This window comes from Talpa occidentalis, unplaced genomic scaffold, assembly GCF_014898055.3.
Source record: "Talpa occidentalis isolate TD23 unplaced genomic scaffold, MPIMG_talOcc4v2.1 talOcc4.8, whole genome shotgun sequence".
Classification (NCBI taxonomy): domain Eukaryota; kingdom Metazoa; phylum Chordata; class Mammalia; order Eulipotyphla; family Talpidae; genus Talpa; species Talpa occidentalis.
In genome coordinates, this window is record NW_023605194.1 from 109,816,057 (window position 1) to 109,831,810 (window position 15,754).

The window sequence follows — 15,754 nt, forward strand, 5'->3', positions numbered from 1 at the left end:
ATATGCTCAATAGCACAGAGGCAATAAACACCCCCCTGCTGGTGGTAAGCTGGGTGGCGACAAACCCTAGCTCCTCATGGAGTCAGTTACCAACACCTTCACCTGTGGGGTACTGGGATGAAGTAAAGGTGAAAGGGGGAGCTTGGATTAGGGAGTCACTATACACATCGTGTCCCCAATTCCTTGAATGCACAGAAATGGTAATTAAAGGACACAAGTAGATCGGTCCCATTCACTGTGCTCCCAATGGCCCATTAGTGGAAACTATGACTTTATTCTTTATAACTCTTCCAGACCAAAGGCCTTGGTCTTCATATAATGTGTGTAGAGAGGGGGACATTTCCACTAGGGATCTAGTAATTGTTCCACCGCATCTAAACCACTGACTGCCACTGAATGATTTTGGGATCTTCATGCTGTTGATCAGCAGGTGTAAATGCAAATTACTGTACTGATGCAGATAATTAACTATCTTGAAGAGCTGGAGCTGCTGCTACATAACAGGAACAAGGACGAAGATACCTGGAACTTGGGGGATTCACTGCGGTGCCACTTAGTGCTTCTACAATGGTGATAATGGTAGACGGGCAATGAAGCAGCCAGGGGCTGAAGGGCAAGGCGGCCAGGCCTCACCCGCTCAGAGATAAAGGCCCAGCTGTCCTACTGAGCAAGCAACGCAAACTAACAGTAGCGCTGGGTAGTGGGAAGGGGAATCTAGACTAGGTGGGAGCAGAGAGAGATGATGAGATGGCAGATGGCCCTGGGGCCGGTTGCAGCAGGGAGGATTGTAGAGTGTCCCGGCTACTTTTGTTATTTTCAGTCTTTTTTTTAGAAATTGCAGCCACGACCTTGAAATGTTAGTAACTGAGGAAGCACACGTGGGCATGAAGGAATCAGATCAGAGCAACGCACGAGTGTGGTAATCTCTGTAAGATGCCGTTCATGTCTCTGTTCCCCCTCACTTCCCTGCGGCTGTAAGAAACATTTCCAGGCACGCTCCCTGCCTCCTCCCCGACTGACTGGGTGCGCCGTTTCTGTGTCTGAGGCCCTTTTCCACCCTCAGCCCAGGTGAAAGTGCCAGCTTCAGTGTCTCCAAGGTCACCCCTTAACCAATGAGGTTCAAGAGTCAGAAGATAAATGCTCCAACTTCCCCACCGCTCAGCGGGTTTGTTTTGGGAACTGTTCTACATGGTTCCTCAAAGGACCCTCAGTGGAGGTGAGTCCCTCAGGCCCGCAGCGTGGCTGCTCATGAATATGCCTTTTATGGCTTCTCCCCCTTCCTCTTTGCCTGCTCTATCCCATGAGCTTCCTGGGATCACAAAATAAACTACCCACAGTCCAGTCCTCGTGGCAGGGTCTGCTTTTGGGGGAACCCGAACATAGTTGGTATATTTTTATTTTAAGTTTGTCTAAGCATAGGCTTATTTGTCATTTGCCTTAAACATAATTTTGTTGAGAAAAGGAACATAGTTTTAGGTGACAGGCCACAGCAACACAAATTCATAGTAATCATGCAAATGTGAAGAACAGTAAAGTTAAATTATTTTCACCCGTTTATGAAGAATGAGGAAATTAAACTTCAAAAAAGTGCAGTAATACTTATACTGTAATAAGATGACTATCTTAATAACTATAGAAAGCGTTGGCAGGGCCGTCAACTCTCAAGGGATTATTTTTAAGTTGCTGTCACTAGCCAACTACTTTGATTGATGAAATCAACATTTTCATGATGTAGGAAAAATAAACATTACAGGTCAAATTTAATAGGTATACTACTTTCCTTTAAAAATTGTTGAGTTATTAGGTGACTCAGCCCTCTTTAATCCCTCTATTTGGAGAAGAGTTTTCACATAAGTGCACATAGACACACACACACACACACACCTCTTTGTATTTTAAACATTTTCAAAGTAGACTCACACATTTTAGCTTTGATAATACAGGCAGAATTCCATCTAAAGTGTAGCTCATGAAGAAACCCACATTTGGGGTGGATGTATAGTAGTTCTTCCTTTATCTCCTGTACATAGTGCAAAACCTCCAGGAAGTGATTTGCTAAGACAAATTTAGAAGGGCCTCCTCACTCACAGAGAGGAAGAAAATGTCAGTGTTGTCCTAGAAAGCAAAGGAATGGTAAAAAACCAGGAATAAACCATCTTTGTTTCCAGATTCCATCTTCCGGTCGACCTCGTAAGCACCCGGATGTGCTCCTTGGCACAGGCTTTGTGAACCTCTATTATTTTTGGCTTCCTGGTATTGCTGGTCCTTTTTTGGGATAACAATTCCCCCACTTTTCTGTGGGAACTGTTCTTTCTCCACGTCAGCCATGTGGTTCGAGTGCAGGGTTCTAACTGCAGAACTCTGGCTGCTCTGTTCCTGCCCTGTCTAGCAGCAGAATGTGTTCACTATCATGGATTGTTCCCAGTCTTTTGTGATAACTCCAAGAGTTTTTAGATGCTAACCCAACCAGAGGTCTTCTCCAGAATTTTCAGATTCTCCCCGTGCTTTCACATGGCCTCTCGTTGGTATGTGGACATGGGTGTCTTTTTATCAAGTCGCTAATTTTATCCTGACACCCCTGCCTGCACAACCTCATCTGATCCTAATTACCTCCCAAAGGCCCCATCTCCAAATACCAGCACATTGGGGTTCAGATTTCAGTTATATGAATGGGGAAGGGACACAGAAGCATGAGTCCATAACACTCTGAATCAAAAATTAGATTCTGGAAAGGGAGCATTTGATTGGCCTAGCTTGGTCCTGTGTCCACTCTTGGCTAATAGGTGGGCAGGCATCTATTTAAACCTCAATAAAATGTATCCTCTGGGAAGCTGTAATTCTCCAAGGGAATTCAGATGCTGTTGGTAAGAGAGATGCATGCTAAGCAGTAAGCTGTTCGTAGATGCCCACTGCAAATGGCATCCAATGTCTTCACCAAAGTTAAGCTCAATGCAATCGGACATCCAGAGCTTTCTGAAATGTCACAGTCACCTGTGATACATAAATAAATGAAAGTGTTTCTCTTCCACTTTCCACTTTCGTTTTTCATTGCAGTGACCCTTAGGAGGAATTCCTAGAATCCTCTTCTTTCCTTCTCGTGTTTTTCTAGAGCAAAATAAAACCCCACATTTTCTCAAATTTTCAGGAGGAAGCCTTCCTTTAAAACATGACCTTACTGGATCTACCTATCCAGACATGCAAAGTTGTACATTATACACTGTTAAGTGAAACTAAGCAAGTTGCAGCATTGTATGAAATATCATTTTTTTAAAATTTTAAACACTACAGTGTTTAATTTACATTATCAAAAATTTAACCATTTTTAAACCAAAGATTAACTCTTTAATATGGAAAAACCCTATTTTTTTGGCTTAAGGTCTCACTAAAACATACACGTTCCAAGTGATTGTTATCTATTTTTTCTTAATTTAAAATTATGAGGGACTAGGATGCTGAAATAAATGTCTGAAGCAAATCAAAGATTTAAGACTGAGAGGATCCTGGAGCACTGAAACCATGTTTATCATAAATTTAATATTCCAACTCTTACCAAAATTCTTTGTTCTATTTCTCAGTTGCCTTTTCACAAAAAGTTACTGGTATAGACAAATGAATGACGCATACTTGCCTCACAACATTCAATTTTAGATCACTAAAAAATTTCTTAATTTCTATATCCAATTAACAATTTCAAGTCATCTGACACTGTTACTATATTCCTCTTGCCTGTAACACCCTTGATATTCCTTTGGAAATCAGATTCAAGCCTTTTCTCTGTAAAGTCCTCCGGTAAAACTGTTTCTTGTTACTTTTCTTAGCACACTAGGACTGACTTGAACTGTTTATTTGCTTAAAAGTTTGAAAGGATAATTAGCTTAAGGAAAAAAAAAGTCCCAAATCAATGACGACTTTTATTATTGCATCTTAAAGATGTATCACAAATAGGTCTAGGAAATCATCCATTATCTTGCTGCTCTGTAGCTGGACAACTTAAATCTTATTCATCAGCTTGCTGAACTGTTCCTTTTTCAGAAACATAGATACCATCCAAAAATTTCCTGATATCCTTGTTTTTAACTGTCGTGGCTTGCTGAATCAAAGCAGCTGAATTTGATACAAGTTCAATGTCGTTTCCTTCAAGAATCAACTCATCTTTCTGGGCTTGAGATACTGAACAAGCAATACCTTGTCTCATCCGAACCCTGCGAATGTATTTTTCGGCCAAGAAATTTCGGATTTCAATAAGAGACCCATTCTCCTGAATAACAACGTTGATAGGAAAGTGAGCATACACAGACCTCATCTTACAACGGAAGCCCAGTGTAACACCCTTGATCATGTTCTGTACATGACTACAGATAGTGCGAACAGTAGCCAGTTCCTTTCTATTTCCCCACCATTTGTCAACCCGGAGCCTCTTCTTTTTCTTCCCAAGCAAACTGAGTTCGACAATGATGTGATTGAAGCCCCTCCGCAGGGTGCCTCTGGGGCCCTTCACAATAACAGTGCGACCCTTCAGGGATATGTCAACATTTTCTGGAATGTCGACAGTCTGATTGCTGAGAATGGTCTTCATTCTCACGGTAGATGCGGCAAAGAGCATATGAAATATCATTTTGATAAAATATTTAAAAATACACCTGGGACTGAATACACTCTCCACATGGCTTTATGGATATGCACTGAACTTGTCATAGTGGCAAAATAATGGCCCCTCAGAAATGTCCACATTTTGATCCCCACCTTCATGACAAAGGAGCTGGAGCTGGGGTGGGGAGTAGCTGGATTATCCAGGCAGACCCACTGCAAACACAAGGGTCCTCATGAATGACACAGGAGACAGAAAAGACAGGGGCAGAGAGGTGGGATATGAGAAAGACTTGGCCAGGCAAGATGGAAGTGAGCCAGGAGCCAAGGAATCCAGGCAGCCTCCAGAAGCTAGAGAAGGCACCATCCCCTAGAAGCTCAAGAAAGGGCTGCAGCCCTGGCAACACCTTGAGTATGGCCATGAGACCCATTTTGTACTTCCAACCTCTAGAACTGTAAGATAATTTACTTGTATTGTATATTGTTTTTAAGCCAATGCATCTGATTATTTATTACAGCAGTGATAGGAAACTTGTATAAGTAGTTATTCATGAGGAAAGTGGGACATTCATACTCCTAAACTGGGAACTTTTGCCAGACTATATTATATGTATGCTAAACACCAACGTATGCTTCTAGATGATACTTTACAAATAGGTTGTTTAATAACTCATTTTCAAAAGGCTTTGCTGAAATTGCATTTTTCTATGAAGGAGAATTTTCTCCCTAATATTTTTAGGTTTAAACAATACATATATAAGATGTTCGAATTAGTTAAGAAATGGGCTAAGCTGCGTGTGTGTGTGTGTGTCTACACGCGCGCGCACATTTACAAAAGTCAGGATTTATTTTTCTCTCATGTAACTTAAAGATCAGAGGCTGAAAGGAAGGAGGCCCAGGGGCAGTTAAAGTATTCACAGTTATAAGTTTCTCAATCTCCTGACTCTCTGCTCTGCCATCTGCAATGGGCATGTCTACCATTCCCAAGGGTGTCTCATGACTGCAAGATGGCTGCAGGAGCTCCAGCCATGGTATTTGTATTCTGGGCAAGAAGAAAGGATAGTGTGGGAGAGGAAAGGCAGCAGAACACATTCCAGCTCAGTCAGCGCCTTGCAGAAACATTCCTCAAATTGGCATCGGCAATATTCTAATCTCATGGCCTACTGTATCCCCAAGAGATGATATGAAATATAGATTTTCAACTGGGCAAACTGCCACCCCAACAAAAATCAAGATTCTCTCAGTGACAAAGAAGAGGAAAGATTGATTTTGGGTAAACAACTAGCAGCCTGTGTACAGACTTCAGTGACAACCAAATTATAAAGCAGAGGCCTTTGTAACTATGTCTTTAAGGATAAACACGAGGCTGTAATGAACCGTCCTTAGCTATTCAAGGCAATATAAATAGATGTGCCATCGCATTTTATAGCTGTTCAAAGCTAATCCACTGAAAAACAACTGCAATAAAAATTAAAAACCAAGAACAATCCACTCTGAATTGGTTTGCAGGTTATCAACTCAGTAAATATCATTTTCAAAAGTCTTGACTTAAGATGAACTTCAGAAGGGATGTAAACTACCACCCTCTTTGGCATTGTGTACACGATTCATGTGCTTGAGTACTTTTTCTGATTAAAGGTTGCATAGACCCTCAAAGGTGTTGGTGACCCATAAAAGGTTACTGAACATGGCTCCAGGTGCCATGCCCATTTGGAAGCCACCAAACAATGAACCGAACCCAACTTGGGGCTGAACTGAGGGCTTCAGTACCATATAGATATTCTCAGGCCACCGAGACCCTCCCCGACAGAGTTAAGAGCTGGGAGACACCGCTGGAGTCCAGGGGCTGGATGGAGACAGCATTAAACAAGGGATGTGGTGATTAGTGAGCCCCCATGGGAGCTCTGGGGTTAGCCTCTGAATAAGCCAAATCCTAGAGAGGGCAGTGTTTCATTCTGAGTGTGAGAAATAAGAAAAGAACAACATGGACCATCTGTTTTGATACATCCAGAGACACAGATTATTTGGCATTTTGTATTAGAACTGTTTATCAAGCTGACGATGCTGACAATGAACAAATAGGAGCCTCCTGTTCCTTGGTGCACTATTGCTATGTGGGGGACTGAGCGCCCTAAACCTTCCGACCACGAATCTAGCAGCACTGGTTTATGAATTAAGGAGAGTTGGGGCCTCCCTGGTGGCGCAAAAGGTAAAGTCTCAGCAGTATCAATCTATCAGCAGCGCAAGTTTGATCCCCAGCCAGGGAAGTGACCCACATGGCGCAGCAGAGCTCTCCTGTTTCTCCTGCTGCTCCCCTCAGCAGTATATTTCAGTAGATCCACATGATCTGCTCCCCACTCTGTCTCTGGTGAATCCTCTCACCTTTCCGCACCTATGGCCTGCACCCCAGTTCTTGTATGCATAAATAAATAAATCTTTTTTAAAAAAAATTGAGGAGACTTGGAGAAAAGGTAACATAGTAAGCCTGATTACTTTCTCAAAAGGGTGATATCCTTGCAATATCTGGCTGTGTGGACACTGGAGGTTGCATTTACGGGAAAGTCGGGCCTCTTCAGGGCTCCAAGCTGGGATGGCCAGAGGCACAGTCACTGTCCCCTAAGCCCCTGCCCTCCTGTGGAGGGAGGGAGGGTCTGTCTTCCAGTTAGAAAGTCTCCACAGCGAGAGTGAGTGTGCACCGAACAGATTTCAGCACACTCATTGGGGTGTGGGAAGAAAATGGTAGACACTGAGAACACAGTAAGCTTAACAGTGAGGGAACTGCACGTTGTAATATTCACCCATGGACAGACCGCGGGGCCTCACTCACCACGGGGATGTTGTAAGCGAAAAGTGGGGACTCCAGGGCTCGGGCATCTGCTGTGGTGTTCCCCCTACCTTCCTGCTTCTCCAGAGCTTCCAACAGGTGGTTATTTTATTTACACCAGGTGAAGAGGATTGTGGGTTATAATATTGAATTTTAAGTTTCTGTAAACCAGCCCTGTCCAGATCCACAAGTGACTTATAGATCACAGAACAAAAGAAAACCCCTCTGACTGCAGCTTGCTAAGGGAAGGAAAAATAGAGCAAGATCATTCTGGGCAGGCGTTTGTATTCCTAGAGCAAGGTGGCTTCAGCTGAGTCACCCAGGAAAACCGTGTTCTTATCAGATCCAACAAGAAGTTGGTCCCGCCACACTGAAAATTTCAAAGAACAGGAATACCGAGGCTGTCTGTTCCCCTACCCTAAATTTCGCTTTGGATGTTTCTCGAGTGTCTATTTTGACAGGGAAATGTCTTTTTCAGCTGTGGCAACCCTTAAAAGCAAAAGCAAAACAAACTGAACTTAGAAACAGAACTTTGGATGACCAGGTCACAACCTGTTGAATTTCACAAAAGTGATGAAGCATCTTTCAACATGTTGCCCAGAATAAAAAGAGCATTTTTAAGGGGAAAAAAATGTATTCCCTGAATAAAAGTCACTAAATAGTTTCAAATAGTGTTTATTTCAAAGTTAACTTATTCTTTTTAAAGGATTAATTTAGTCTGACAATGAGCATCATGTATAGAGCAATACATGCACCATGTGCAAGGCAAAATATAAATGTGCATATTTGGGGGCTGCTACTTAAATGGAATTTACTATCGGTCTGATAATCAAAAGTGTTTCTAAACCACTGCCGAAGATAATGGAGGATGGAAGCAATTTACCCTTAAGACAATCTAATCCCCTCGATTTGGTAATCTTCCTAAATGACTTAATGCTTTAACCCAATTAAAATATGATCGCTCCTTCCTCCAAACTCCTGCAGCAATGTAACGCCACGATAACCCTCTGTCACTGCCATTAATTACTCGTGACACTTTGTGCTTGGGGTATCATTATGTGAGTGATGGAGATGCATGGTCCTCCCGTGGACCCGAGAGGACACTCACTGAGGACAGGACTAAGGTTTAAGTCTGTCTATTTAACTCTTTATCTCAGAGCAATTAGCACCTACGAGATGCTCAACAAAAATGTGCATGGAAGTTAAGAGGAAACAGTAAGTGTCTAGAAGGCCTGGTCGGCACAGCAGGCAATTTCATTCTTTGGCAAATTGTTGCGGTCAAGCACTCAGCACTGAGCCTCACCCAGAGTGCTCTCTCCTTAAGAGATGAGTCTTTACATCCTCTGATCTTCCAGGTTATCGTTTGTGCAAAAGACAGTCCATTTCTGCCCAGAAATAAAGCAGTAATGTACACAGCTCCTGTCTGTGCCCTGGACATGCTCAGCTCCTCTTCATGTGCTTCTGTGAAACCATCAGGTCCAATGTCCCATGTTGCTCTCAGCTCTCCTCTCACATATGTGTTCTTTGAAACCAGATTACCATCATGCTTAGTTCATTTATATGGATTTTAAAAGAATCTGCCTCAGCAGATAACTTTGCTGTTGAAAATAAACTTCATAGCTTGATTGCTTATAAAATATGCAAGAGGTGCTAATGGACTCTTTGAGAGTAGGACCCGGGTGGAACCTCACTCCATGGACTGACTTTATTTGTCCTATTTGACTTCAGCCATGTGTCTGATTCAGCCACATGACTGATTTTCTGTCTTTTTAATGTCAACTTATTTTAAAATAATCTCTCTGCTTGGAACAGGTACATAAGCTTCCCTTGGTTCCTCAGTAATTGCCTAAATTGTAACCCCAAATCTAGTAAAAATTAAAAATTTTCCATTTGCTTTGCAAGAAAGTCAGTGATCATCTGATAGCAATTTTTTTTTTGGGGGGGGGCGAAATTTCTGCCCTATGAAATTACAAAAGATTATGAAAAATTACTAAATTTTGAAAAATAAGTGAGCTGGGTCTTGTTAAATAGTTATGTTCTTTTATAATTTCCTCACCAATTTGCCTGTGCTTGGTGATGACACATAGTGACATATTCTTGACTTGCTCAAGAAATGGTGACATGGGAGGAAGCTGGGCTGGCCTGATAGGAAGACAAGCCACTGCGTTCGAGCTAAGAATTGCTTTTCAGAAACAAGAAATGGGTTGAGCCGAGCCATCCACAACCCTATACCGGGTGCTCCCACAGTGACCTCCAGCACATGAAGTCACTTGTTTACTATATGACGTCATCGGAAGTCCTGCCCCCATGAGGCTGGCTGGTTTACATAGAGACGTCACAGCACGTGTGCAGTCCCTACCAGCCTGCCCTCTGCAATCCAGGGATCTCTGTTCATATGGAAATGACAATCTTGAGTATATCTGAAACTCATGCAGCAAATAAAATAAAATCTCTGCCAAACTGGAAGGAGCTCTTTATAAAATTTAAACCTTGAGGGCCACCATGGCCCTCAATTTTATGTGTCAATTAGACAGGGCTAAGGAATGCCCAGATGACTAGCAGGACATTATCTCTGGGTGTGTTGGTGATGCAGCTCACAAAGAGATTTGAAATCAGTGGACTGAGTAAAGATTGTCCCTGCCAATGTGGGTGGGCCTCACCTCATCTGGTGAGGGCCTGAGCAGGACAAAATGTTGGGAAAGGCTGAATTTGCTCTCTCTGCTTGAGCCGGGACATGCACCTTCTCCTGCCCTCAGCTATCAGTGCTCCTAGTTCTCAGGCCTTTGGACTCATTCTGGAACTTACACCATTGTCCCTGCCCCCCACCCCAAGTTAGGTTTGGACTAGAACTATACCACTGTCTCTCCTAGGCCTCTAGCTTGCAGGTAGCAGATTCTGGAACTTCTCAGCCTCCACAGCCGTGTGATCCAATCCCTTACAATACAACTCTCTATATCTGCTTACCTATCTATTATTTTTCTATCATCCATCTACCTATTTACCTGTGATCTATGTATCATTTATCTACCATCTACTTATGTACCTATCCATCCATCTGTCCATCCATCCATCCATCCATCATCTATATAAATCACCTTCTATTGTTTGTTTCTCTGATGAACACTGACTAATACACAAGTACTTTTCTGCAATGTATCCTAACAAATAAAGAAATTCTATCAACCAGAATTACTGAATTAGGACAGAGGGCAAAGAAATCTCTAAAGGGACCCATCCAGCCTCTCTGTGGAAAGGGTGCCAAGCTAACATGCAGTCCTCATCTCCTGAACTTTTAGAAAATGATAAACAGAAAGGATATTAAACAAAAAAAAATAGTTTTCCTGTCTTGTTCAATCTGTATCAATACACTAAAAGTTTTCTACAATCATACATTTTTATGTTCATATAAAGAATATACTCTATTGCATAAATCTGGAAAAATGCCAGCAACTATGGAAAAGGAAATATAAATTATCCAAACTTCCACGATTCATTCATTCGCTTTTTCCAGCAACAGCTCAACAAAATAACACACATTGTGATGTGATGACACGTTCCAGGACTCACCATCCAGAAACACTGGCCTCGAATTGATTTCCTTCCAGTCCTTTTCTCAATGCACTTTTAATAATAAAGTAATAATCAGATTATATATGGTTTTGAATTTTCCTTTTAGCTCAATCCTAGCCTTTCCCCAAGTTATCAAATAAAAATCAAAGTTATGATTTTAACAGCTGCGTAAGATCACATGAATTCACACTTATTTAATAAAATTCCTCTACCTGGGAATAATCATGATGATCAACTTTTCACTATTATAGATAGGGCTGCAAGTACTATCCTTTATCCATATCTGATTAATGTGTTCCTAGGATTTGATTTGCTAGATCCAAAGCTCTGAACATTTTAGGTTCTAGGCACACAATATTCAGGGAAGAAATAATTTTACTTCCACCAGATAGAGAATCTCTATCACACACCAAGGTCCCATTCCTCAAAGCAATGAGTCTTAGCACTTTAAAAAATTGTAAACTAGGAGAAAATGGTTTTTCTTATCTTTCACATCTCTTAATTGACAGGTAAGTCAAACTTTTCAAAAGTAAATGTATCTCTCCTTGCAAATTATCTAGGCAGTTCCCAAGGAACTGCTAATATTTCTTCTCAGCATTATAGTCCTATTATTTATCTGCAGTTTTTTTTTTATTGGTTCTGAGATACAGCCCCTTGGGAGGGACAGATGAGGTGGGTGGGAGAGGGTGAGGCATGAAGAGATGGGCTTGCTCTCTTGGTCCTGCCCAGAACAGGGTATGACTTGGCAAGTTTGCAGGTGATTCTGGGCTCCAGTGTCTTCTTCCATGAACAGAAAGACTTGATTAAGGGCCCCAGTGCTACAATCACAGTGATGCTGTAACACGGACATTACAGATCCACAGTTTTACAGCTTTCTCCATTATCATGACTTAGGATGAGCTTTGGGAAGGTGGTATTAGTGGATCTCATCAAACTGTACGTTTTTTTCACCAATTAATAGGTCACTGCAACCTATTAATTGTTAGTAAATCTTTTCAAGGTACTATCCCAATCTTTAAACGGAAACCTTGTTTTACACACTGCTATAAAAATTAAATGAAATAGTAAAATTACCAGTGTTCAAATTATATTATTACATATACTGTGAGGTTGTATTTTACAGCATTTAGTTTTACTAAATCTCAGTCCACATAAAAGAAAAAAATTCTCCTTTCTATTCCATTATACATACCATCCCTTTTATTTATTTTTTATTTAAATTTTATTTTTATATTCCCCATACAATTACAACCCCCTTATTTTGGCCCCAATTCCTCCTTTCCCTGCCCCCACCCCCCATAGAGTGTCTCTGGTTCATAGTTGTTTGTTGATTTTGATATTTTCTGTCTTATAGTTATTCTTTTTCCTGGTCCCTTATTTAAGTTTTCTAGATTCCTGCTATGAGTGAGACCATCCGCACACCACCCCTTTTAACTAAGCTCTAGACTCCAATGCTCCAAAGAGAACAAGGCCACAGATAAAATGTGAATAGAAATTTATTCACAAGAATGAGAAACCAAAACCTTAATTCTTGAGTTTCTAAGTATGGACTTGGACTATCTGTATTTTCTCCTTGTGTGCTGACTTACTAGTTTATCTGATACATTAAATAAGCATGTGTATGTATTTATCTATACATCCATGTACCTCTGTCTCTCCCACATATATACCCCTTCCATTGGCCTAAGAGAACAAGACTGTCCTTAGGGTTGCCTCTCAAATCTTTCTGCAAAAAATGTGATGAATGCAAACCACTCTCATTTTCTCTAATTCTGTCCTTTAATTTTTGTGATTAAAAACTCATAAATTTGACCAGACTCTCCATTTTTTCAAATGAGTCGAATATCTGGTATATTTATACTGATTTGTATAAACAACCTCAGTTTGTCAGCAAATTGTACTCATACACACATAGGTAAGTGTAGCACTGTCTGAGCACTGAGAAGGCATAATACAGAACAGACACTAGCTTGTGATCTAGGGGAGAAAGATCATAAGCATGTAATTAGCTAAGTGTGTACATAAATACAGTTCTATAATTAAAGAGTGAAAAAGAGAGAAGGGGATTTTACTAGTGGGTTAGTGATGTTTACTTTTTTCTCTCCACGCTGTTCTGGCATTTTTTCCCTCTTTACCTTGGGACTTATATAATGCAGGGGCAGTTATTTAACTTATTCATCACATTTCACAGATAGCTATTCATATAAATATCATTTGAAAACTGGCCAGAGACAATTCGTCAGTTAAAGGACCAACTTTTTCACTTTGTTAAAAAAAAAAAAGTCAGATATGGAAAAGAAAATGGGCAAACACTTCTGGACTAAGTTCAGCTCACATAGAAAGCACAGATGCAGGGGCCTCCCTGGTGGCTCAAGGGATTAAAACACAGCACTATGAAGCTGTCTGCAGCCACTGCAGCATGAGTTCGATCCCTAGCCAGGGAGCTTCCCACATGGTGCAGCAGACCTCTCCTGGCTCACCTGCTGCTCCCCTCAGCAGTGTATTTCAGTCAATCCACCTGTTTTGCTCCCTACTCTGTCTCTGGTGAATCCTCTCACCCCCCCACACTTCTGGCCTACACCCCAGTTCTTGTGAGCATAAATAAATAAATCTTTATTTTTTAAAAAAAGAAAGAATAGATACAAGACTGAATATGAATTATTGAGGAGCAGAAACGCCAGCGCAGCCAAGACCCTGTCCTCCATCAGAGGAAAGAGTGGGAGTAAGATCTGCCACCTAAGACACTTTCACCTCCTCCGTCCTTACCCACCAATGACATTTTGGGGTGTTTTCCCCCGGCAAACACTCAACAGTCGTCTAAAGCTTCAATGACATTTCGATGCGCTCCACACGTAGGAAGTCACTTATTCTCTTAGTGCCCCTGTGAGGTCAGTACAGTCGTGTCCCTTCCAGGGTACAGATGTGGCACCCGAGGCACCGACAGATGAACGACTATCCCAGGCAGCTGGGAGTCAGTCTGGAAATCTGATGTCCTGGTCTACATTCTCCACCAGGAACAGTGCAGTAGCTGGAGGGCAAATTCGTGCCTTTGCTAGCTGAGGGAGTGTAGATGGAGTGAGGGAAGAAAGACAGGCTTTGAAAGTCATCCTGTCACTGGACTGAGAACACGAAAAGGGAAGAACAAAGCAAGGGAAAGCCGGGTTACTTGTGGGAAGGCCCAGAGAGAGGCAGAAGAACAGGAAGTGGAAGAAAAGGGCCTGGGGAAACCAGACTTTGTCCTGTCTGGTGAATCGGGGGAGCTGATGGGGATGGAGCTGAGGCAGCTTTTCCTGTTTGCTTTCGAGCAGCAGCTAACTGCACCCTTTTCTCCCAGGCTGCCTCTGCTGCAACCCCGCCCAGGGTCCGCCACCTCTGCCCCAAACTGGGACCTGGTCAGTAGCCTTTATCACAACCTGCCAAGTAACTCCCACTTGTCTCCTCCCACCTTCAGTGGAGGCATACTTCATTTTGTCTCTTATTTTTCTAGAATCTAGAAAACTCTCTTCTTGGATGAGCGGAGTACAGACTCCTGCTGAGCCTGCATACACCGATGGCCCATTCCTAAATCAGGTAGACACATGGGGTGGGAGTAGTGAGGTGTTGTGGGAGAGCCACACTGACGGCCCTGCACCCTGCAATTTTGATCACTGCTGTTCCTGTAGGGCAGACCAATGGTCTTCTGTGCCTCTCTGCCACCCCCAGGAGAACAGCAGCAGGGCAAGCACGTGATAACTTGGGGTCTGCCTGGTTCTCAGAGGTCATGCTGGCCTGGCCTAGACAGGCTGTGCGTTCCAGACTGCACCAGCGGCATCCAGATCCCTGGGACTAAGCAGAGACCATCATGAAAGATGCGCGAAGACCGTGTGGCCCTTGTTTAAAGGGACACAAAAGACCTTCAGCAAAGATGGCAGATTTCAGGGCGGCAAGCATGCAGAAGGGACAGCTAGCTTATCTCCTCTGCCTCTCCCTCCTCTCCTCGCCCCCTTCCTCATCCCACTCTGTCTTCCGGGGGTTGGAGATGGTTATATAATATCTCTTCATGGACAGTTAGCTCTTAATTATCCACTTTGTGGCACTTTTTTAAATCCTTGCCTAAGTTGCCCTCCCTCACACACATCACCATGGCACCGTCTCCTTTTCTGACTCAGCTATATCTTCTCAAAAAGCAAGCAAATGCAAAGTCGTTATAAAATTTGCTAAGTCAAGTGTGCAAACATATGCATTTCAACGGCGCTTGCAAATTTGGAATTTTCAGAGCCGCCCCTCTTCCCTCCTGAATGCTGGAAATTTTTACTTGAAGACTATTAAATTGTTTATTAGTTGTCTCTTTTCTAGGACAAATCTGCTTACTCTTTCCCCATCTACAAGAACCTCCCTGCTCCATTGCAGACCCTGAGCACAGCTTATAGGGTGCGGTAGGGCAGAAAATCCTGCCTTAAAAATGGATCCTACAGAAGTAAAAGAAAAATTAGTTTCAAAACTTCTGCCAAGTATTTTGAGAGTAGATGGCACTGTTGATACTCAAGAGGAAGACCAGTCGGTTTGGAAAGCCCTGAGAGTTAAATTGGTTAACATGTTTATATAATGAGGTGAGGAAATAAAGACAGCACGCTGCGGAAGGGGAGAAGAGAGGGAGAAAAAGAACTCCCTGTTGAAAAAGGAGGGGAAGAGACAGAGGAGGGGGGAGAGGGAGGTAGAAAAGGAGAGAGAAGGAGAGAGACATAGAGAGAGAGAGACAAGCAAGCTAGGGTCTGAGGAGAAAGACAACCCATC

General features: G+C 42.4%; 1 protein-coding gene across 1 annotated transcript; it reads right to left on the reverse strand.

Annotated features, from left to right (window-relative positions):
- Nucleotides 1-3,982: 3,982 nt before the first annotated feature.
- On the reverse strand, nt 3,983-4,576 carry LOC119233765 (60S ribosomal protein L9-like). Its single transcript, XM_037496384.2, has one exon. It carries the CDS (start codon nt 4,574-4,576, stop codon nt 3,998-4,000), a length of 579 nt encoding a protein of 192 aa, XP_037352281.1. The 3' UTR covers nt 3,983-3,997.
- Between the last annotated feature and the right edge of the window lie 11,178 nt (nt 4,577-15,754).

Bases quoted from the DNA above. Each gene is read 5' to 3' on its own strand.
- LOC119233765 (XM_037496384.2), bottom strand. From the start codon at position 4,576: ATGAAGACCATTCTCAGCAATCAGACTGTCGACATTCCAGAAAATGTT.